The sequence below is a fragment of the Actinia tenebrosa genome, unplaced genomic scaffold (assembly GCF_029948245.1).
Source record: "Actinia tenebrosa isolate PJP-AT-01 unplaced genomic scaffold, QUT_ActTen_1.0 PGA_scaffold6__47_contigs__length_16458017, whole genome shotgun sequence".
Classification (NCBI taxonomy): domain Eukaryota; kingdom Metazoa; phylum Cnidaria; class Anthozoa; order Actiniaria; family Actiniidae; genus Actinia; species Actinia tenebrosa.
In genome coordinates this window covers 7,624,306-7,648,574 of record NW_028292583.1, presented here as the reverse complement: position 1 = coordinate 7,648,574, position 24,269 = coordinate 7,624,306, and the positions used below count along the sequence as shown (strand labels likewise).

General features: G+C 36.9%; 3 protein-coding genes across 4 annotated transcripts; 2 read left to right on the top strand and 1 right to left on the bottom strand.

The window, feature by feature from the left end:
* Positions 1-399: 399 nt before the first annotated feature.
* On the top strand, positions 400-13,903 carry LOC116296065 (tolloid-like protein 1). 2 transcript variants are annotated; one of them, XM_089039092.1, is made up of 16 exons: positions 400-748; positions 2,679-2,807; positions 3,313-3,433; positions 4,464-4,642; positions 5,156-5,225; positions 6,359-6,522; positions 7,676-8,026; positions 8,475-8,587; positions 8,779-9,010; positions 9,236-9,358; positions 9,933-10,099; positions 10,741-10,912; positions 11,650-11,775; positions 12,117-12,256; positions 12,661-12,856; positions 13,050-13,903. In XM_089039092.1, the coding sequence occupies exons 1-16, from the start codon at positions 640-642 to the stop codon at positions 13,457-13,459; spliced, it is 2,802 nt and encodes a 933-aa protein (XP_088895218.1). In that variant the 5' UTR covers positions 400-639; the 3' UTR covers positions 13,460-13,903. The 2 variants fall into 2 exon arrangements, with proteins under 2 accessions (XP_088895218.1, XP_088895217.1); XM_089039091.1 differs by having other exon boundaries at positions 404-748; positions 12,652-12,856.
* A 616-nt stretch (positions 13,904-14,519) lies between these two features.
* LOC116296071 (ribosome biogenesis protein NSA2 homolog) lies at positions 14,520-19,514 on the top strand. Its single transcript, XM_031704023.2, has 10 exons — positions 14,520-14,648; positions 14,812-14,879; positions 15,020-15,085; positions 15,175-15,228; positions 17,225-17,375; positions 17,593-17,677; positions 17,996-18,129; positions 18,575-18,676; positions 18,751-18,802; positions 19,394-19,514. Exons 1-10 carry the CDS (start codon positions 14,646-14,648, stop codon positions 19,459-19,461), a joined length of 783 nt encoding a protein of 260 aa, XP_031559883.1. The 5' UTR covers positions 14,520-14,645; the 3' UTR covers positions 19,462-19,514.
* Positions 19,417-24,067, bottom strand: LOC116296070 (alpha- and gamma-adaptin-binding protein p34). The gene is made up of 9 exons (XM_031704022.2): positions 23,976-24,067; positions 23,615-23,826; positions 23,356-23,470; positions 22,593-22,685; positions 22,423-22,515; positions 21,994-22,140; positions 20,966-21,067; positions 20,465-20,514; positions 19,417-20,190 (listed from the first exon to the last, which is right to left on the bottom strand). The coding sequence occupies exons 1-9, from the start codon at positions 24,046-24,048 to the stop codon at positions 20,119-20,121; spliced, it is 957 nt and encodes a 318-aa protein (XP_031559882.2). The 5' UTR covers positions 24,049-24,067; the 3' UTR covers positions 19,417-20,118.
* Between the last annotated feature and the right edge of the window lie 202 nt (positions 24,068-24,269).

Sequence of the window (24,269 nt, the reverse complement as noted above, 5' to 3'; positions counted from 1 at the left end):
AGCGAATAGACGACAGAATCTGTCATTTTGTTCATCCGATTTATGAATTATTTTCTTCTTGACGAATTTATTTTCGGTGCTGGGTAATTATATGAGTTCTAACGTCACTTCTTGTTGCTCTTTTGCAAGGCTTGAATTTCAATCATTTGTTTCGTTTATGAAAGGACCTGAACTTAGTTAAAGTACTTGGCAAGAGATACTAGAGGTCAAGGGCATAGAATTTCTCTGCATGTCACTTGGCCGAACGCCTTATAGATAACAGACATCAAATGAGTTCATCAACTCATCATTCTTTTGTCAGCCCTTGCAAAATATTCTTCGAGTTTTACTACATTTAAAACCTTTCCTGCAATTTCTAAAGGCATATGCTAATAAGAAATATAAAAAAGGTTATAAAGCTGGAATATTATTTCAAAGGGAGGATTTTCTGTAAACGGAAGCTGAAACCGATTTAGAAGCGTTGTGGCGTGTTGTTTAGGAGTGTTGATGGAAAGCCGTCTTGGAGTCGTGACGTAATAATTTCCCTTGCAATTCTTCCATACGGAACCTTTACACGAAGCGGTCCTCGATCAGCGCTGACTTCGACAAATATCAAACTACTCAACTCTTTGTATATAAATCGATTCTGACTCTAATCGGATGTTTAATAGGAAAGTGACAATGGCTTGGACAGCGATGGTTGTGACTGTGGTATTTCTTGTATGTGTTGTGAACGGCGATAATGAAGATTATGACCCATGCAAAGCAGGTATGTTTATCAAGTTTATTATAGCTCATGTTCTTTCACAGAATGCCATGATATGATTATCATACTTGTATCCTTATTTTCGAGCTCTTTCGTCGATCTTTAAAGATCTTTGACAGTAGAGAAATGTGTGTCCAAGGCGAAGGGAGTTTGACAGCCATGACATCTTGGAATCTCGAAAACAAGAGTTTATAAATCTACGGGAAATCTAAAATGTCAGCGATTCTAGAAGCACCAACAGCATATATATATGCTATAAAGATTCTCACATTCTTCTTGAAATCCCTCATTTATCTCACATCTCTTAAGGGGCTCGACTGAAGAAATTTCTGTACCAAAGATCGTTGATCTACACATGCACACAAAAAAATCCATTTCCGTTCTAGCTCAATTGTTGTCCTCGATATTCAGTTCGTCTCCCTGTTCTTGGTAGCAAAGCCGGACGACGGACTAACTTTACGACCACAACTATTTAATATTTAAGAATAATATATCTAGAGCGCAGTTCGTGGACAAACATTTGAAGGCTGCAACAGCTACTAGAAAGTTCCATGACCTTTTAAGTTCTTGACTGTTTAAAAAAGTTTAAAGCAAAGGTATTATTCTTTAGCTATCGCTAAACACCCATTTTGTTTTTGTTTAGGACCAGATAATATTAGACAAAAGTTGTCACGTCCATTACTTACTGAAGAGTTTTCTATAGTTTCAATATGCAGATTAGAAATTTAATCTGCAGTGTATAATGGCCGACAAAATATTATAAATATTATCTCATCACGCCTACCAGTTTTGCTGTCAAATTTTTCTCACTTCAAACTAATTATATATTGTTAATTGGGGTACTTTGAATGTGAGGAGATCATCGACTATTATTGGTGGTGGGTGCGAATCACTTGTATCAATAGTATGTCTGGACGTCGCACAGAATACCTAGTTATAGTTTTAGTAAAGTTACGTAGATATACACTTATCGTTTACACATCTCGGAAAAAATTCCTAAAATGATTCAATTAAAAATAACCATAATGATTTAATAAACGCAAGCGATATTTTATTCTAGATAACCATTATTATCTGAGATGGTTTATTTGATTTGTATAGAAACAGTTAAGCAAGACACGAACCTGGTGCCTTAATTTGATTAATGGACATTTGAATAAAGGCCTTGACATTATGGTGTCTGGCCAAAGAAAGCTTCTAGAAAACTTCTAGAACTTAGTGTGGAAAACTAATTAGAATAGTCAAGTTACCCAGACAAGGAAAAAAGAAAGAAGCCAGGATTTTAAGGCTAATAGATCCAACAATGATTCATCTTGTCATTAATTGTTTGTTTAATAATGCTGTTGTTCTTTGTTTTTTGTTTTCCGTTTTGTTTTGTTTTGTTGTTGTTTTGTTTCGATTTTTGTTTTCGTTTTGTTTTTGTTTTTTGTTGTTGTTTTGTTGTTGTTTTGTTTTGTTTTGAGGTTGGTTTTTTTTTTGTGTGTTTTGTTTTGAGCGATTTTTTTGTTGTTTTTTCATTGTTTTTTGTTTTTGTTTTGTTTTGTTTTGAGGTTGGTTTTTTTTTTTGTGTTTTGTTTTGAGCGATTTTTTTGTTGTTTTTTCATTGTTTTTTGTTTTTGTTTTTGTTTTGTTTTTGTTTCTGTTTGCTTTTTGTTTTTGTCGTTATTGTTGTTGTTGTTGTTGTTGTTGTTGTTGTTTGGTAAAGAGGGAAAGGAATGGGAGGAACAAGGAAAGGAGGAAAGAAATTAGGAAAATAAGAAAGACGAAAGGAAGAGAAGAAAGATGGAAGGGTGGGAGGAAGGAAGTGTGGGATTGGAGAGAGGAACGGAAGAATGGAAAAATGGGAGAAAGAGAGGAAAGAAATTAACGAAGGAAGGAACAGGAGTAAGAGAAGTATACCTATTTCCTTCATTTTTTCTTGCGATATGGACAGACGGGATTATTCAAGGTGACATAGCAACGAACAGACGACAAATGAGAACAAGACGAGCTGCGACAGCAGACAGGAACAGATTCTGGAAGGATGGAATGATCCCCTATGACATAGAGATCGACTATACAGGTGCGTGAGTGCGTGACACATGCATTGATGCCTGAATATACGATCTATTGTCTTCTACTTTGAGAAGTGCTTTGTCGGTATATAATAATGAAAAATCTACAGTCATTCTTTGCTTATCCAGGTGGTATGGTAGAGTGAAGGCAATTAACCCGTGAAGTAAAAATTATTAGTCAACGTGTAATAGTCAAATAGACACAAAAGAAAACAATGGAATTAGGGTCTACTAAAGTGTAATAGTCTAATATCTATTTACGGGTTTAATGACTTCACTCTAAATGTTGTCTAATATGTTATGTTAGGTCAAGTACATGTTTTCTTTTTTGCACTTATTACATTACCTATTAAGATGGGCATTTTTATTGGTAGTTTTTTTTTTCTTCTTCTTTCATATTCTACATCTGTTGATTTAATATTGATATAACAAACTCTAGCTCGTGGCTAAACAGAAACTGAAACTATTGAGAGAGAATCAAATCTAATTTGATGTGTTGGTTGTCTATTCCAGGGGAACAGAAGGCCACCATTCTACGTGCCATGCGACACTGGGAAAACTTCACGTGTCTGTCATTCATTGAAAAATCCGATCAGGACGATGACTATATATATTTCCACAACGGACGCTGCGGGTACGATAAGACTAACTATTATATATCTATCTTTAGTAGAATTTTAGACTTGAATATTATATAGAGTTTCGCGCGAAGTGATTGGTCGAGGGACCATGCCAGTGATTGTTAGACGATAATCACTGCTCGAGTGGTGATTATGAGGTTTTTCAAAGTTTGCCAGAGCAGAAGTATAAATACTAAAAGGTTTTTTATCCTATATTTCTACTTTTCTCTGATATTTAAGTCAAAATTATAATAAAACAATTATTATTCGCCGAAGGCGAATTGAAGACTAGCAGGCTCGGTAAATATTCACGGATGATCACTCCGCCTTCGGCGAATAATTGTTAAATATGCCAGCCGCCAGGGAGGGATTTATTTACTAAATCATCCAAAGGTTATTATACATGATGCACGTTTACTAGTGTGGTATCAAATCATTTCTTACGTGCCTCCAGTGTAATCGTTAGAAATATTTTGTAATCTTTTATAATCGGATTAAGAGAGCCTTAGGTGGCTTAAACATTTCATTTGCCTAGAGAACGAACACTGTGAAACAGTATTATGGTATTACCGCTATTTAATACTAAATAGTAATACTATCTAGCGCTAAATAAATATCTATAAGAGACGGTGTATTCGCGGCAGGAGGTGTTGAACGGTTTTGCATTGGGGTGTCATGACTGATTTTATTTCTTTCTCACTTCAAGTGACTCTTATTTACAAAATGAAAGTGAGGAGTAGAGATTTTTCCCTGAATAATTTTCAAAATTTTGGAGGGGGTTTCAAAAGTAATAACTTGCTACTTGGGTGATCTTACCAATATTTGATAATAATCTTTATTATTATTAATATATTATCCAATTCTCTCATCCCATTCCAAAAATTAGAACGTGGCCAATGACAAACCAGGTGCGCGCGTATGCAGCGATCCTCAAATCTCGGAGGCATCGTGGAATGATTTTACGGTGCAGTACGCAAAACTGTTCTAGCACAGTCAAACCCTTATAGTTGCCATAGCAGCGGTCATCGTATTCTTTATCTTTAGGTGCTGTTCGTTTGTTGGACGAAAAGGGAATGGGCGCCAAGGGATTTCTATTGGTAAAAATTGCGATAAATTTGGCATCGTGGTGCACGAGATTGGTCATGTGGTAGGGTTTTGGCACGAACACACACGGCCAGACCGACAGGAGTATGTTACGATAATCAATGAGAACATCAAGAAAGGTACCAGAAAATATACCATTTTTTTAGTTCTTAGAAATTTTGCCCTCGGGCTGGTGCTACCAAGAGTGTATACTCTCTCCTTGCTGCACAGTATGACACAGGGTCCCTTTCGAGGGACATTGCACTAATTCCAAGCCCCCTTAAATCCCCATACCCATCCCACGATCAACCCGTCATTATAAGGGCCAGAAACTAGATGGTTACTGCCAGGGTTTTTTACGTCCTCAATGGTTCTTTTACGTCCTTCCAATGCAGGATGAGACAGTTCGAAGAGACGGGAACTTTTAAAAATGGGCATTTCGGCAATTTGTGAATCCCCCACATAGTCGGGACCCAAAACGATTCTAAAAAAGTAACAAATTCCCACCAAATCCCCAGATATCCCGTGGTATCTCACTACCTTTACTATACACTTGATTCTCTTGTAACATGCTGGTTACAGAAATGTAAATGCATATGGTTTTCGAATGAAAATATTACGCACAAATAAAGCTTTATTCGATTAATTCTTAGGCGAAGAACACAACTTTCAAAAGCTTACAAATCGAGATATTGACTCACGGAATGAGGACTACGACTATGGGTATGTACAACAGAACAGCGTATTGAAAAAAAGCCAAAGGTCAAATGCACTCCGCAGATCAATTGTGCAGCTAGCATCAATGAACTACTACTTTATATTTATTGACTTACTTTACTCTTTCAAAGAAATACTGCCATATTTTTTCCCCAGTTTTCGTCCCTTGCCCCTTTAATTTGTTAATAATCTATTGGTTGTAAAGATCTGTCTTAACTTATAGAGCGTTTTCACTCACGTGAGAAGGTATCCATAAACAATAGAAACTTTCTGCACCGTATTTGCATAAAAATAGAGTTCAATTCCCGGAGGATAGAAAATGTATTGTTTTGGTACCCCATAATGGCCGCTGTGACGTCACGTGAAAACGCTCTATAGCTGTCTTACTGCGATGTTGAGATATGGGAATGTTGGGAACGCAGACAACTCAGCTGGTATATGGCCTCTTTCTTCCCTTACGCCAACGGCACCTAAGAAAATACCGTAGGCGAATTTCATTTAAGAATAATACCATTGTATTAACCAAAACAAAGAAATGATACTCTAGTGAATGAACTTTCTGCACCGTATTTGCATAAAAATAGAGTTCAATTCCCGGAGGATAGAAAATGTATTGTTTTGGTACCCCATAATGGCCGCTGTGACGTCACGTGAAAACGCTCTATAGCTGTCTTACTGCGATGTTGAGATATTCTGCGAACTTCGACATTTCAACAGCTCGTTGTTATGTTGTTGCTGTAGCCAGTCAAGAACATAAAAGGTACCAACTCATTACTTTTGATTGATGCCGGCAGCTAAAAAAAACAATTGTGCAACTACGACTACGAAGTTCGCAAAATATCGAAAACAGAATAATAAAATATCTGTTATGGGTCTCGCGTTCCGATTGGTTGGGAAAGCGTGCATTAAGATAGCACACAGCTCGCGAGTGCATTTTCGACTTTGGCATTCGTATCCAAAATAATGCTTACTCTAATTTTTATTTCATTAAAGAAATAAATAAAAACTTTCTTACTGTGCTGTGTGAAGTTATAAAGCACAATGCTTATAGTATATTATATCGTAAGACAGCTTTATGGAACCGGGTCCCTTTGTCGTCCTAATTTTGAACCAACCATCTTTGTGACGTGTTTTCGCAGGTCCATCATGCATTACGGCAAGTATACTTTCTCAACGTCAAAAAACCACGTGACAATACTTCCCAAAAGAAATCCGTTTTCCAGGATGGTACCAATCATTGGTCAACGAGAAAAGCTTAGTAACGGAGACGTACGACAAACTCATAAGATGTATAGATGCCCGGGTAAGGACCAATGATAATTACCAGCTGAGTTTACCTTCACAACAAGTTCAAGGTCAACTAATCAGAATCGATGAATTAACCTCATATTTGGTTAGCATTTTCCATGATTCTGCCAAGAGAACCCATGAAATGTGAATCTTTTAAATTTATTATAAATGCCACTAGTTGGAACTCATGGTGGAATTCTAGCTCATTCAATACGAGAAATATACATCGTACTCAGCCCCTGTTAAGAAAATGCTAACCAAAAATAGTTGACCCATATTCCCCTTTGGGGAACGCAGACAACTCAGCTGGTATATGGCCTCTTTCTTCCCTTACGCCAACGGCACCTAAGAAAATACCGTAGGCGAATTTCATTTAAAGTGTATATGACACGAAAACATTCCATCATTTAAAATGTATAGTTTGTTAGTAATAATAAATATATCGTAACAAAATTTGTTTCAAAAGCTTATTTCTTGAGATATTTGCGAAAGTTAATCCCAATTTGTGACGTCATTTTGTTGACACGTACTCTAGATTCAGTAGTAATGTACTAAATATAAATTGCAATTCATATGAATTAACAACAAAAGACATATTTTAGTCAGCTTCATTTGATAGCTTACGTAGTACTCTTCCAATGTTGGGAAACTGAAAAGTGTACTACTTGAAATTAAGATTCTATATTCAAACATATTTCATGTATTTGCAACAAAATCTGGAGACTTGTAAACAAAATGACGTCACAACTCGTGCTAAAATCTTTTGAATTTCTAGAGAAATACGTTTTTGGAACAAATTTAACCGTGATATTCTTATTAATGCCAATAAACTACACATTCTTAACATTAAAATTTTTTCGTGTCATATACACTTTAAGAATAATACCATTGTGTTAACCAAAACAAAGAAATGATACTCTAGTGAATGACACATTCACAGGTTCTTAACCATAAGGGCACGAAAGATACACAAACGTCACCAACAAACTGTGAGGCAGTCCCCGTGAACCTTGGACAATTGCCGTCGTGTGCAAATAATGATAAACTCAACGTTAACAAAACGTCATTTTTATTGATTAGCTACTCCACTGGAAACTCGCCTTGAACCTGTCGAACCCCGAGTGCTGCATGCATGCGCTAACTGCGTTTGTCTTCCTTTATTCCAGAGTGTGGACGCACGCTGCAAGAACCCAAAGGATCCTTCACATCCCCTGGGTATCCTAAGCCATACTCCCAAAACAAACACTGTGAATGGCGAATCTCGGTTACCCCTGGAGAGAGAATCGTCTTGAATTTCACAAAATTCAACCTGAGAAAAGCCTCTAGTAATCGCGGATGTAAGCACGATTTCCTGGAGATCAGGGACGGCCATGGCCGGAAGTCAAATTTGATTGGTCGATATTGTGGCAAGAAGTTCCCACCAACAATATGGTCAACCGGAAGTAGACTGTGGATTAAATTCAAGTCCGGAAGTTCTGAGATTAAACCCGAATTTGGTTTTGCAGCCAAGTATGAAAGTAAGTACACTTAAGACTTTATTAGACCGCACTCATTAGACCGATGCCGCCAATTACGCAAATCCAGGTAATTAGGCTATTGTTATCGTGGCAGTATAAATATGACCAATCTGACTTTATTCTTCACTTGACTCTGAAGAGGACTTCCGGTCAGGTTGTCGAAACGTCAGTTACATCAAACAGTCCTTCTCAGGACTACATCCACCCGGATGATCATAATACTTCGATTAACATTCATTCACCTGGGTTCAGACCGTTCTATACAATACTTTATATGTTAGTATAGACGTTCTTTGAAAGGGGAATTTTAAAAAACGCCCAATGGCCATTAGACTTCAAGACAAAACATTTCCCCAACAACCCCAGCACGGAGTCTAAAAATAGGTTTACGGGGAATATACTTGGTGTCGGTATTATTTTAAGGTCTTTTAATGACGTCATATTTCAGCACGATGTGGTGGGCCAATCAGAAAAACCCACGGTACCATTCAGTCACCGAATTACCCTAGTTGGTATCCTTCTAAAAAAGAATGTGTTTGGACTATTGAACTCCCATCAAAGGTAACTGGAATTCTTCTTCGTGCATGTATATACAATTTCTCTCGAGTGGTCAAAGACACAGGTAGCCCACATAAACGCTATTTAAAGTGACTTTTTCCTTTTTTTCCTTTTTTTCTTTTTTCCTTTTTTTTTTTTTTTTTTTTTTTTTTCTTTTTTTTGCTAAATTATGCTTTTGTTCTCTTTGATCTCAGAACCTGAACGTTGGTGTTCGGTTTGTAGCATTCGATATTGAAGCCCACGAACAGTGTGATTATGACTATCTGCAGCTTTTCAATGGACCAGACACAAGCTCGCCGTCCCTTGGGAAGTTTTGCGGCAAGACGATCCCTTCAGATATCAAAAGCAACTCCAGCTATCTGACCTTGAAATTCAATTCGGACACGTCAATTAACAAACCAGGATTCTATATAACATTCTTCTCTGGTTAGGATGAGTAGCTAAGTTCCATCCATCCATCCATCCATTCATTCGTTCGTTCGTTCGTTCGTTCGTTCGTTCGTTCGTTCGTTCGTTCGTTCGTTCGTTCGTTCGTTCGTTCGTTCGTTCGTTCGTTCGTTCGTTCGTTCGTTCGTTCGTTCGTACTCTCTCGTTTTCATACTGGTATATTTTACAAAGTTATATTAAGATGTCTATCTTGTTACATTCCAGAACGTAACGAATGTAAGGTTAACAATGGTGGCTGTTCTCAAATCTGTCGTAACACATTAGGACACTACGAGTGTGAATGCTATCCTGGTTTTGAACTTCATTCCAATGGTAAAGACTGTGAAGGTAAGCATTCTAACACCCCACCAACCACACCCCACTGTTAAATGATGGGGAGGAAGGGAAAATAAGCAAAAGGTAGGTAATAAGAGGGAAAGAAGAAGCTGAGAGGAGGGAGACAAAGAAAAGTGGGCTGCATGCGCTGTTATGGTGCTGTCTCTCTCTCTCACACACACACACACGCCGCTGTGTATAGCTCAAGCCAGGGGTCGCGCGTTTGTGTCTCGACCGAACTGCATATATGAGTTGAGTTTGTTTGATGTGCTGTTCTCTTACTTGCCAAAAGGTTTTTTTCTTCGATCCGATTCTCCGGCTTTCCTTCCTTCTTAAAAAAATCAACACGTGAGTTGAGATCGAGCTGCAAGTAAAATGTGAATGTAGTGGTATATTGAGCGCGCAAGCCTCGCGAACGAGCCCCTTACGTGAAGTGATGGTCGTGAAATTGGTATATAGGTTTTTTAAGAGGAGGGAGCCGAAGCGAGAGAAAGGGAGAAAAGGAATGAAGAAACTAATAAAAAGATGGATTAATAGATGATCAAAATGATACTAAATAAGCTTGATATGGTTTTGATGATTTCAGCTGCATGTGGTGGAATCCTGTCGGATCGTAACGGGACGATAATGTCACCCAGTTATCCGGCAAATTACCCAAAGAACAAAGGATGTACATGGCAAATAACAGGACTCAAGGGACAACGTGTCTCGCTGAAATTCAAAGAATTTAAACTGGAAGGGAGCGCAAATGGAGTAAGCCCGAGGACAACGTCGAACTTCACATGAGCCGAACCTAATGACATAAAAGAAGACCGTCTTCTTATCCACTGTTTTCATTGCGTACCGCTCATGTGAAGTTCGACGTTTGGCCTGAGCCTAAGATATCTTAAAATCTATGCCGCGTATGTATTCCACATGGTCAACGGACATGGAAAACCAAGTCCCCCTAGTAAAGACTGTACTTCCTGAAAACCGAATTTGTAGATTTGACACCTGAATATATCAATAGCGTCTGGTGATACCTCCAAGAATCAAACCCCTAGTCAAATCTAGTTTTGTCGTAACTACAGAATAATTTTTGTCCTCATGATTCAGAAGTCTGAAGTTAGTGACCAGCAAAATTATTTGTAAGATGCATGTGTTTTGAGCAGGGGAAAGGGCAGGCATGAACATGCTGAGATTAGTGAAAAATGACCGCACTCAAGGTAGATCCTGCTGTTGGTGACCCCCTTTTTCATCGGCAGTTAATTCGTAAGATGCATGTGTTTTGCGAGGGGGAGGGAGGACAAGAATATGCTGAGATTAGTGAAAATGGTCACTCTCATGGTAGCTAGATCCTGGCCGATACGTCTCCAATTTTAGGGAGATTTCATTTTTGTTGTTGTTGTTAACAGAATTGTAGGTATGACTACGTGGAGATCAGAGATGAAAACAACAAAGTGCTAAAGAAATTATGTGGTTCAAGCATCCCCAAGACAATCACATCACCTTCTAATGTCATGTTTGTGGATTTCCGATCAGACCACACCCAGTCCAGAAAAGGATTCTTAGCTATGTACTATAGTGGTAAGCAATAGGCCATTTCACGGATCCCGTTACTCAACCTCGTCAGCGTGTAATTATTCTTTAGAATTTGACTACAGTCCGCAGTAATGAAAGGAATTTACACATCAGTGAAAAATTGAAACACTTAAAAATTTCACAGGTTGTAGGCAATTTCTAAAGAATATATTACACGCTGACGAGGCTGAGGTTGAGTAATGGGATCCGTGAAATGGTCTATTTAGAGCGTTGATTCCTTTGAGTAAACAGCTGCCGATCCAGGAATCTGATAAATGGGGACTTGTCAGACAAATCTCCCCACTGACTATGCAAAAGGAAAACAGAGGAGGTCTCGGATAAGATCCCAAGAAAATTCTTAAAATATGGTTTCTAGCATTGCTATTTCCTGGAAATATCTTCGTGGGGGAAAAGCAATTCTTCCTAGACTTAAAGGTGGGCCGCAGCCCCGCCCTATGGGGAAAGCATCCAATGGAGGCCTTGCAAACTCACGTGATGGCAGGCATGACAAGAGGCAGGAGAAATTGAATCTGGTCTAGTGTGATTTACACGAGAAAGGATTCGGTTCACTCTGTTGTTATGCCTCCTGTCATGGCCGCCATCACTTGATGGTGCAAAGCCCCTTTTACTACAAAAGTGCGTTTACGACTGTTTGAGAAATCCCATGAAAATAATAGAGATTCGCAAAATAATTTCTAACTCCTAAACCTCGCTCCTGATTCCTGTTGTTTATTTGACGTTAGACGAGGACGAATGTCAAAAACGTAAAGGTGGATGTCAACACATCTGCGTCAATACGATTGGTAGTTACCGCTGTGCATGTAAACCAGGTTTTACTTTACACAGCAACAAACACAGCTGTAAGGAAGGTAGGTCGTATATTTTGTAGTTGTATATAGTTTTCTACTATGAATATTATTTAGCTGGTAAAATTAAATATTACCAGCTCCACGCGCGAATTGAAATTATTCTCTAGGAAGAAATGTAAGAAAGTTGTTCTAAAGTGCAGGGATCAATTCTTGCGGCTATAAGCGCGATAGGTGATTGATTGATGGGGCCCAATGTGCATAAAGTATGAATTTTACCATCCCAGATTCAAAATAAATCAATCCCCCTTGCTTATTCTAACGAGACAATCAGGCCCCGATTGCGTCAACCTAAGTCATAGCTGTTTACCGTGCCGTTCTTACTGTCGTATTGTATTTATTAGCATCAGAGTGCAGCGCCACGTTAACCACCCAGACAGGCTTGATCATGTCACCCAACTACCCAGGTGTGTACCAACACAAGAAAGACTGCACATGGAAGATCGTGGTCAAACCTGGCAGTCACGTGGAACTGAACTTCAGGGTAAGACTCAGGCGTAATCTCATCCCTTGTCATGTTTCTGCCATCCATACAAAGTTTTCTAGCTAGAACTTAACGACTACTGGCGTGATGTTATTGGTTCCGTGCTATCACGTGGTATCTCTACTCCCTGATTGGATAATCAGTTGATTGACTATAAGCTTGTTTTCAGGCAAGGTCGCCGCTCTAAGAATATCTATAAGCAAAATAATAGAACGAGTTGTCAATGAAAACTTTCGTTTGTTTTGGCCAATCACGACAGCTCTTTTTAGCGTGTGCGAAAATGCTGTAGTTTTTTGGCTTGAGGTGCGTTCCACTTCCGTTAACAGAAATCCTGAACTGTAATTAACTTCAAATTATCAGCATGCACTTGAAAACATCTTTGTAATTATTGCCAGTTTTTACAGATTGAAGAAGCCAACGACTGTCGCTATGACTACGTCGAGATCTTTTCAGGGACAGGTGGCCAGGCCGAGAGTATTGGCCGTGTTTGTGGTAACTCGTTACCAAGCCCTGTATTGTCAAAGGCACATAAATTGATGATCAAGTTTCACTCAGACGCTCTGATAGCTAAACGAGGATTCAAGGCGAGATACAACGCTAGTACGTATTCAGTAAATACCTCAGGAATTTTATCTTTAGATATACGAATAAAAATGGAACAGCCGCCAATGTTGGTTGATGTAACGAGAAAAGATATTGAGGAATGCTTTGTTATCATCAACCAACATGGCATCTATGACGTAACATGCATCCCAAGAATATCAAGTCAATGAAACCTTTTTTTCGTTTTCAGTATGTGGTGCTAAATTAAATGCCATCAATACCGCAAGGACATTTTATTCTCATCCCGCGTATGGCGACGACGACTATAGCCCTTCCGTCAAATGCAGATGGACTATCTCCACACGTAACGGCTTCGTCAAGCTCCGCTTCAAGGAATTCGAGGTGGAAAAGGAGAAATACTGCAGCTATGATGGTGTGACGATTCGAGATGGGAGCAACGCCACATCACCTCTTCTTGGGAAAATCTGTGGCAACAGCGCGAAGAATGCCAAACGGGAATTCTTATCCACTAGCAACAAGATGTTTATCGAGTTCGTCTCAGACCTGACCACTCAGAAGAAAGGATTCATCGCTGAATACGTTCGCGTCAAGAGGAAGGGAAGGAACAGGTCTAAAGAATATAAAACAGGAAAAATATAAAGATTGGAATAATTTATAGAAGTAAACATATGCATTTGTCGTATTATGTAGCGCCTGAAAAATCTTGCGTTTTCAGGGCTTTGTTTTCTGCTTCAGTTTTTCTTGGGGAATTTTTGCTTTTTTACTTTCTGTTGATTATATTTGTGGTATTTATTATATCTTTACTTTCTTATGGACAAAAAAAACTGGTAAAAGTTCATTCAAGGTCTTTGAAGTTAAAATAACTGCAAAGGAAAGTCGGGATAAATAAATTTGAAAATAGTGTTTTTTAAGAAGATAGAATAGACATGATACTGAAGCAGTTAAGTGTTATGCCTTGCAGGATGTTTTTTTACGGAAGAAATCGCGCGTTTGTTTTCGTTCGGGGTAATTTTCGCTCTTCATTTTTCAAGGATTTTTAGATCACTTTATGAAACAACTATTGTAATAAAGAAATGGAATCTATTTGGTTTTGATCCTTCTTCACACGAGACTCTCTCTTTCATTTCCCTCCTCTAAATAACTTTCACCACTCCGTTCCTTCCCCCCGGCCACAACCCAACCCCCAACCCCCAACCCCCAACCCCCAACCCCCAACCCCCAACCCTGCAATCTACCCACTTGAGCTAAGGACCACAGCTAACCCAAATTTCGTTTTTAGTGATCAAAAAAACAATAAACGGAAAGAGCACGCGCGCGCAAGTTGATGACGAGCGGGAGTAGGGTAAGGCGAAATTTGAACTGCATCCGGTTGCTAAAGGGGGAGTAAGCGTTGCGTAAATATATTAGAAGTTTCCCTCTCTTATTTATGCTCATTTGAGAATAGTTATATTCGCTAACCCCGAAGCAAACTCGGAAACCCAATTCTAGATACCTCACCCATCATTTTTCGCGCCTTGTCTAAACAGACTCAAGGTCTGAGAAAAAAAACGAAAAAATGTTTTTGGATTAGAAAGTTGAATTCTTTGAAGATGAAGTCGCAAATAATATCAATACGAGAGTCTATTCGAAGATGGGCTTCCTGTGGTTACATGTGATGGTGCAACGAATCAGCTGATTGCAATGCATGGTGGGTAAATCGGTCTTTTTAACATGGCGGACGAAACACGACTGGAACAAGGTTAAAGACTAGACAACAAAACAAGCATTTACAAAACAAGGAAGAGTTATTTAATAGTTACTAACCAAAAGAAATAAAACTGCAATCATGGTTAGTAACTTAGCTTGGTTTTTATTCCAATTACTTTTTTTATTGGCTTACAAATAATGATTATTTGGGAGTGAGTCGTGACCATGTGCTGTCTATAAGTTCAATGCAATTCCAATAGTTAAGCTGAAAATTTTGCTCTATTTTATTTTTATTCATTTAACAGCCACAAAACGAACATATAGAACAATCCAGGAAACGTCATGGATATCGGCTCGATCATTTTGAGCGAAAGTAAGTTAACATTTTGAAGCTGTCCTTTATTTTGTCGACAAAACATTTTTCGTCATTCTTAATTTTCTATTATCGTTTATCCAATGTAATACTAACCCGTTTCTTAAATTTATATAATGAATTTTGACTATTTTTTAAAGGCGAAAAAAGGAAGCTCGTCAACCACACGAACAGGCTGAGCAGGCCAAGAAACTTCACGGTCTAAAGTAAGTAGTATTTTTGTTGTTTCTTTGGCATTAGAATATTTGAAATTGTATTCTTACATAAACTTATTTTAACTTGTTATAATTTTTAGGGCCAAGCTTTACAACAAGAAGAGACATGCTGAGAAAGTTCAGATGAAGAAAACGTATGGCTACAATTGTATCTATAATATTGATGGTTTTCACAGCTGCCATGTTGGATGAATTCAACAAAACATTCGTCATTAGTACCTTTTGCTATATCATCCAACATGGCCGCAGTGTCTTTTGTTATTTCATTCTCTTGGGAACGATTCAAAACCAGCAATTAAAGGTTGCAGGATATTCCCAATGCAGATAAATTCAGAGGAACTATTAGGGGGGTACCCAATGCAGATCAATTCAGAGGCCCTATTAGGGGGTACCCAAGTACTCTGTCTGAATTGAACAACTGCCTATGTTACAATTTCAGAATGTTCTTGTGTCTGTCACAATTTTACCCTAATGTAACATTCGTAATGATTACGAATGTTACACGACACTAGCAAGCACAAAGCTCTTATACCATATAGATTACTTTGTTATTTTATGTGAGGAAACGAAATGCTGATGTTCCATGTGGGATCAGTTCACGGTTAGCACTTGTAGACGCCGTGGGGGCCCACTGTGCATGCGCACACTCGCACATAGTTTTATCTTCGAATTATTCATATTAAAAGAATCAAGGAAAGATGCAAGTTGAAGTAAAATTATACGATTAACACCTGAAATAAAATTTCAATGACTTAGACCTTTTTTTCTAATGTATTTTAAAAAGTAAACAAACACGCTTATTAGGTACAACGTGATTTTTCAGAAGACTCGTAGATCGAGCCGGTTATCGAAAAAAGCTATTTTAATTAGAACTCAAGAAGAGAGTCTGATTTCAAGCTCTGGAGGACTTTATTCTCCATACCGACAGCTCAAAGTCATGGCGGTATTCAGGAATAAAATCTCACAAACTCGATCGAGCGAAGTTTTAATATTACTGATCAACAGTTGTATTTACTAAGTGACTTCTTAAGAAAATAATCAATGTAGATGTACGTAGATCGTAGAAAAATAGTAAAAGACGAAAAAAAGAACAATTCCAATGGAGTTTTGAAGGAAGTTCGGCCAGTTTTGTCATTTAAATAAGCCGTTCTGAATAAAAAGTAGATTGATCGCCACGCATTACAAGATTACAAACAGCCGAAGCAATGCTCAGATTGTATGTTGAAATGTGTGAAGGTCTAACGAGAATTCATTCCAATAAATAATCATTAATTTACCGACTTGGATGAAGACGAAATAAATAGCATTTCTAAATGTATTTCTATAAAATATTTGCTTAGTTCACAGTGTAAATAAATAGTTTCATTTGAAGTAGGAGCCGTGACACCTGAAGGTCAAGATAAACAGTAATGTAAATCAACACGCATAACGCAACGCTTTATGTTGATCGTCCCGATTGTATCATAAACGGTCGATTATCTTGTATATTCAGTTTTGAGCTCGTAGGTCGAATGATTCCTAGAATAAAACACACAGCCCGCCTTTGAAACTGAAAACAGAGAAAGCATTTTCAAATAGATCTTCTTCCAATTGTACTCTATACTTGACTCAGTTGACTCTATCGCGAAGTTGTAGTCGAAGTCGTCTTTCTTATTAATTGAAGTTCAGACAATTTTCAATTCCAAACTCAACAAACTAGCGAAGAACTAGATGCTAAAAGGAAAATAATAAGGACGATTACTCATCTTACTAGATAAATTGAGCATTCAAAATATTAAATCGAGTGAAATATTTGGAATCCGTTTAAGAATGTCAACAAGCATAAAGAGGGCACAGGAAGACCAATCTTCGAAAAGTGCAAAAAGTATCCACGAGTTCGCCAAAGGGCGTTTGATTCCATTTTTCCCCAAAAATATCGGCTCCCCACTAGTTTTTGCCATGTTTCCATTGTATCAGATTTAAATCTCTTATTTTACATGACAAAATACCCTTATCATTTTTGTACAATTTTCACCCAGTATTTCCAAATGTTTATGCCTGTTAATATCAAGTCTAATGTGACTGTCCCTTGAAGTTGTATTAGCATTTTCTGATTACTGTTGTGTTATAACTTCATTTTCTCCTTTTTAGCCTCAAAATGCACCAGGAAAAACGAACCAAAACAAGGAATAATGAGAAAGTACCCGAGGGTGCTGTTCCAGCATATCTACTGGATAGAGAAGGGCAATCAAGAGCTAAAGTGTTGAGTAATATGGTCAAACAGAAGAGAAAAGAAAAAGCTGTAAGTCTTTTTTAGAAAAAGTGTTCATAACTTCTTAATTAAACCAATTAATTTTACTGAAAAACAAGAGCAATTTTAACTTTTTTTATGAGAATCATGACATTTATAATCTGAGGGGAGAGAGGAAATGAATAGAATTAGTCAAAAGACTAATAAAAAAAGGAAATTTATTGTTTATCTTTTCTTAATTTTTTTTTTTTGTTTGTTTTTGAAACAGGGAAAATGGAATGTTCCTCTACCAAAAGTACGAGCTGTTGGTGAAGCTGAAGTTTTCAAGGTTGTTAAAACTGGGAAGACAAGAAGTAAGTACAAGTAGTACCTTACAGTTGTTTTTATTTCACACAGTGCAATGTGTTTTCATTACAAACCATGTATCATTCCCTAGAAAATAAGATTCTTTGTTGTATCCATATTTATGTGTCTTCTCATGCACAACCGTCAAATAAAGAAATGATACAGTACTCTTGGGAATGACACAAGGTCTGTATTAGGAAAACATTAACCAATAGGGTCAATTGTCAGGTAATCTGGAGACATTTCCAGGAGAAAACTCTCAAAGATTCAAATGTGAGAGACCAGTAAGTAACTACAGTACTCTAAAATCTGGTATTGTCTTTCAGAGAAAGGATGGAAGAGAATGGTAACAAAGGCATGTTATGTTGGTGAAGGATTTACCAGAAAACCTCCAAAGTTTGAAAGATTCATTCGACCAATGGGATTGAGATATAACAAAGCACATGTGACTCATCCAGAGGTAATAATAGAGGATAGAATCTTTGAGTTTGCTTCTATTTTCTTTCCTTCTTTACTGTAATAACTCTCCAGGATTAAACATTATCTTGTGTCTAATCATACATGTTGCCAAACACAGGAAATTCAAGATCACTGTCTTTCATAATTTTAATTGTTGGGATTTTTCTTGTAGCTATCAGTGATAGACACTAATGCTAGTCCACTAGTCCACTAGTCTTGGTCTAGTGAAAGTCTTGGTTTGGGTCTAGTGAAAATTAGGATTCACTAGTCCATAATATAGGCTAGTGTTGTTTTTGGATTACCATTTATCTAGGCTAGTAGATTACTCTGCTGGGCTACTAGATTTATTTCTCATAGACTTACATCCCATTGTCTCAATAGTATCTAAGAAAAAAATTAGCGTAGAGCATTCAAATTAATTTATATATATATTTTTTTGTCATTAGCTGAAAGCCACATTTCATTTACCAATCATTGGAGTAAAGAAGAATCCACAGTCTTCACTTTACACTCAACTAGGAGTAATGACTAAAGGAACTGTCATTGAGGTACTGTATGATTAGATTGAACTTTACAGTGATAACTATTATAGTTTCATTAAAATTTGTGCCCCTTTTTCTAGGTAAACGTTAGTGAACTTGGTCTAGTAACACAGGGTGGTAAAGTAGTATGGGGTAAGTACAAACGGATTATAAATCATTTGAATTTTTTATAATTGAGTTCAAATATTAAAGGTTCATTTAAAGTATTGATTGATAGACGTTATTCATCTTGGTGCAATGTTTTCCCGTTACAAAACATGTCATTCCCTAGAGAATAAGAATTTTTTAAACTGTATCCCTATTCATTTTGACAATAAAGCTCTTGCTTGGGGCACACTGTTTTCAGACCATATGTCATTCTCTTGAGGATAAGATTCCTCGTTTGAGTCGTATTCATTCCATTGTGTTCCATCCATGTGTATTGTCATGTGCAACCATTAAGGACTTCCATGGACAAAAAATTCCATCAAATGTTTTTTTAAATTTTGAATGATGAAAGTACATCATACTAGAAGTAAGATGCGCAAATCAAAAATGGGAGTCCCCAACATTGTTTAGCTGTCAAAACACATCTTATAAGCAGACTTATGAACGAGGTTAAGCCTGTGCAAATGAGTCAGCTGTGGCACTTGAAAAACAGTGCTACAGAATACCCAACCCAGACGATTTGCTAATGTATCTCATTTTGTACTCTTTTTAATTGATTATCTTATCTTATTTTAGGTAAATATGCACAAGTTACCAATAATCCAGAAAACGATGGATGTATTAATGCAGTTTTACTTGTCTAGTTATAACTTTTCCAATTCAAATATCTGTAAATAAAACCCGGATTCTCAATTTATATGTGTGTTATTTATTTATAAGGTATTAATGTTTAATGATATCTAATGACATCTATTACATAGGTACTACTATGATACATTTTTTTGGTATCTCCTAAGAGCAAATGCAATAATAGCTGCCATTGACTTTCAGACACAAAAAATAATGTTTAAGAAAATTGGACACCGCCATCAGAAAGAGCAAGCATAAAATGTGTATGTTTGGAAAGTTGTAACGCTGTGAATAGAAATTGTGGTCTTTTTAGATAAGCCGTTATGGCTCTTGGATAAAACAATGAGAAAAGATATGGTTTTAAAAAATTGAATTCCAGTGATTTGGAATCAAAATCACAGAAATTTGTGTGAACAATCAACTGAGGACTGATTAGCCTCATTCTTGTGTTTTCACATTTTTAAATTCTCAAGATGAAGTGGAGGCCATTATTGCATATTTCTGTGTATCATATGGCTTCTCTTTCTTGTACTCACTAAGAAATGTGTAAAATTCCGACTCTTTTCCATGATTATGTCTTAAAGCCTTCCATACAAAACCCTAGTTTAAAATTTCTATTTTTCCTACATATTATTTACAAGTACATCTTGAGATTTACAGTATTACTGTGATTAATCACTATCATCTAATCCAGATATTTCATCTTCTTCTCCTCCCATGGCTTTCCAAAATGCTATTGCAACCTGAAAAAATTCATCAAAATGAATTAAGAACTACAAAATGAATTAATTATAACTCAATTGGGAGTACAAATTGGTGTTTTTGTTTCTTAGTTTGTTGTTATTGTTGTTGTTTTTGTTGTCTTTTCTATTTTTCTCATTTGTCCTGGTGTTTGTTATTTTGTTTTTGATAATCATGGTGTATTTATTCATAATGCACACTACGAGAATTTGTAACCAAAGCAATTATTAGCTTACGATTTTCATGACTTGTTTAAAAATTTTAATCTAATATTACCTGCTCTGCATAAGACTTTCGCTGTTCGTCTGGAAGAGTTGAAGCACGGTCTGAAATAAAAATAAATGCAAATAATTGAATATAGAATCGTATGGTTAAAAGAAAAAATCTCACCCTATAAGCAGATCAGAGTTGATAAAAAAATATGTAATAGTAATTTGTAGGTGGATTGACAGGCCTGTATGTTTGTTCCCACTAGTATTACGCAAACCCTGTACAGCTGTATTTCTGCTTGTTTAACTCGTCCCAAAGTGCTTGAATGTGAGGCTAGCTGGGCAAAAATTTATCATTCCAATCAACATGGTAGACTTACCCCAAGTCAACCTCTCTTGTCTCCTGTAGATTTTTATTCAAGTGAGGTGAGCATTGTTTGAGTGCAGCAAGAGAGCAACAAAGTATAAATACACAGAGGGCAGCTAACTTTCACAATGCCTGCCATGTGAGAAAGGTCAATAGGAATACTTTCTAGAACTCTGAAAGCATAACTCATAAATCACACACCTTTCATGTCTTTAAGCTTTGTAAACAACTCGTCAAATGATTCACCATCTGGATCATCATTGCCTAGTCTCTGAAGAAGATCTGTCTCATCATCAGTTAATCCTGGAAACAAAGGAGGATTTTCTCAATAAACCTCTTTAGCTTGGGGCTAATTAGATCGGCACTGTTAAACTGATAGTCAATTAAATTCAAATCAATAACCGTTGGTAACGCACTATCTAGTAAACACTCCTCTTTTGACTGCTTACTAGAAAGTGCGTTACACACCACAGGCAACCCATAAGAAACAAAACACCAACGGTTATTGATTTGAATTTAATTGGCTATCAGTTTACAGCGCCGATCTGATCGCAGCGCAGATCTGATTACAGCTTTATGTAATAGGAAACCAATCACAACACAGGAAACCCACAAAGAGCAAAGTTACTTTTCTAAAAGAAGCAAAAAAAATATAGCCGGGTTCCCTGTGCTCTAGGGAATGACACATGGTCTGAGATGGGAAAACATTGTGCCTATGCAAGCTAAAGAGGCCTATTTATTGGGTGGAGTTCACAATCAAATTGGGATATATTTCATTTTCTTTTTTTTATGTATTATGCAAGCTATAGAGGTTTTTCACTATCACATGCCCATGTCCATAATACAGCTTGGGCTACCTGTGGTTAGATTGCAGAACAATGAAATCCTTTTGCTCTTGGGAATTGAATTCTTTCTTATGTAAAATTAATGTATTGTTCCTGCCATCTAACATGGCTGCCGTCACGTGATGGTGTAAAACCTCTATTTACCAACAAACAACTTCCTGCCAGCTTACTAGGTGAAATTAACAAATTATTATTGCATGTTGGAATGCATATAAGTGATGATGATGTTTGTTGCATGCAGAAAACAATGATGCAAACATACATATAAAAACTATATTGGGATTCATGCAGCAAACTTGAAATGTATTTAGCAATTCATAACAGTAGCCAGCAGTCTCTACCAATACAGTATATATCTACATGCCATACACTATATATACTTACTTGAGCAGTCCATTAGTTTTCTTGTGCTCTTTTCTTCATCTGTTTTACTGCATGCATGACCATTACCATTGCTACATGTTTTACTGTCTAATGCATTACTTTTTGCATCATCTGTTGATGATCCTGAACTTGAACTCTGATTTTTTCCTGTAGAAGACAACGGTTAAACAGTATATTCAAAAAACGTACCTCATTAAAAAAATAGCTTGAACCCTTAATTTTACCTTTAAGACAATAAATACAACTGGATACTTAAGGAGTGACACATGGCCTAAAATCAGTGGGCTGGAAATTAAAACATTGTGCCCAATTGAATTTGGTCTATTCTCAAGTTTCTTAAACACTCCTTGTAGATAATAGATATAATAAGGTATTAGTTAAGTTGCTAAGTAGTTAACACATCTCTGAATCCTAATTTTTTTTAAAAACCTTTGCTTTCACTTCTCAGTTTAATATTTGGCCATTCTCCACAGTTTAATGCTTGTATCACTCTTGGGAATCCTGTCTGTTCACCAAACTCCCCTTAAAAAAACAAGGAATTGATAAATCAACTTATTGCTTTTAAAATAAATTGTTCAAAAATTCTTGTTATTATTTACCAGCATCTTGCTGGTCTTCCTCATTTGGTTTCAGCTCGACTAACTCAAAGGAGTACTTCAGGCACCATTCTAGGACCTCTTTTTGAGTCAAACCTACAGTAAAACCATACACATGTATGTTAAGATATCAAAATAGTAAAAAAATATTGTGACCACAAAAAAATATAAAGGCATTTTTCTTTGCCATGAAAACAGACGGAAATAGCATGTGCTTTAGGAAAAGGTAACTTCAAATATGGCTGTTGTTGGTAGATGGGAGAAAGAGAACCTGGACTAGATAATAGGGAAGCACAGGTGGCGTAGAGGTGAGAGTTCTAGCCTCTCACCAAGATGACCCAGGTTCCAGTTCCACTGGGCTTGGTGTCATATGTGAGTAGAGTTGCTTGTTGGTTCTCTGCTATATGCTTCAAGGGTTTTCCAGATTCTACGGTTTTCCTCCATAAAAAATCAACTTCTAAATTCCAATTGGAATAATGAAGAAGAGCCACTCTCTGGAATCCACTGTTAATCCCATTCTTTATTATTACTCAGTGTGCCTACCCATCACTTAATTTATAGTATTTACTAAAAGCACTCTTTGATACGATTATAGTATTTATACCACAACATATGAATCTGATAAAGATATCATAACAGCCAAAACATATTATGCCCTCTTCAACCTCTCTAGGCCTATCCTAATAATACAATGACTAATAATAGTAGTTTACAGACGTATAAATATATATATACCATGGTTAAACAGTACCACCCCTCGGCTAACCTTGATCGTTGTTTGCTGCAACATCTTCTTTTCCTGCATTTAACAATAATTGCACTGAAGCATTCTGAGTTTCTATGTAATCCATCCAAGTTGTTGCATCGTTTAGACTTTCCTTCTACAAAAATACATAAAGCATTCAAAAACAATACTTTTGACTGAAAAATATACAGTATAAAGGTCGTCTAAATATATAACGTTCATCTTCAGACCATTATCAAGAAAAATTGCACTAGACATTGAAATTATGACATTTCTTTACCTGTTCTTGATTAAATACTAGAATTATGCTTTCGAAACATAACTCGGAGCTTTGCATGAGTGAGGCTTTGACTGCTGAGAGAGAACTCATTGACTTGCAGTGACAAAGATGAACAACTGTTTTAAAGTACTTGTTACTTATTGTCCAGGGATAACAATCTAAATGTTGTGATAACGAAATGAGATTCGGCAGCCCTTCATTTCCATGGATTTCTGCAGTAAAAAGATATAATTTTTTTTCAACCTAGCTTATGATGTATGTAAAATAAAGGTATATTAGAACTCCAGGTTTAGGATAAGCAGTTTCAAAACTAAACTAATATGCAGCGTCGTTAATCATTGTTATTCTTATTAAATCTTACGTTTTATAGCATCCAAAGACCCTAAATTTGAAGTAAAACTCAGGATCAACACTCGTCCAACTTCGTCCGCCATCTTGAATTGTTTTCTAAAGTGTGGATTTCCGCTGAAACCCTATCCCCGCTGGCTCAAAAAAGAAAAGACACTCGATCTCGTTTGCAGAGCCCTCTAGCTTTCCCGTTCGATATAAAACAGGAGGAATTGTGGTCTAGCTTTGATACAAACGACAAAAAAGAAAAACCGATCGATAAAATCAAGCAAAAAGATGTTCTCAATAACATCTACCTCAAACGACT

Coding starts and splice junctions, on each gene's coding strand:
- LOC116296065 (XM_089039091.1), top strand. CDS start 640: ATGTTTAATAGGAAAGTGACAATGGCTTGGACAGCGATGGTTGTGACT. Junction 8,588..8,778: donor CTATTGAACTCCCATCAAAG/GTAACTGGAATT, acceptor CTTTGATCTCAG/AACCTGAACGTTGGTGTTCG. Junction 12,257..12,651: donor ACGTGGAACTGAACTTCAGG/GTAAGACTCAGG, acceptor AATTATTGCCAG/TTTTTACAGATTGAAGAAGC.
- LOC116296071 (XM_031704023.2), top strand. Junction 14,880..15,019: donor CTCGATCATTTTGAGCGAAA/GTAAGTTAACAT, acceptor TATTTTTTAAAG/GCGAAAAAAGGAAGCTCGTC. Junction 18,130..18,574: donor CACATGTGACTCATCCAGAG/GTAATAATAGAG, acceptor TTTTGTCATTAG/CTGAAAGCCACATTTCATTT.
- LOC116296070 (XM_031704022.2), bottom strand. CDS start 24,048: ATGGCGGACGAAGTTGGACGAGTGTTGATCCTGAGTTTTACTTCAAAT. Junction 23,827..23,975: donor GTCTTTGGATGCTATAAAAC/GTAAGATTTAAT, acceptor TTTTTACTGCAG/AAATCCATGGAAATGAAGGG. Junction 22,686..23,355: donor TGCAGCAAACAACGATCAAG/GTTAGCCGAGGG, acceptor GTTTTACTGTAG/GTTTGACTCAAAAAGAGGTC.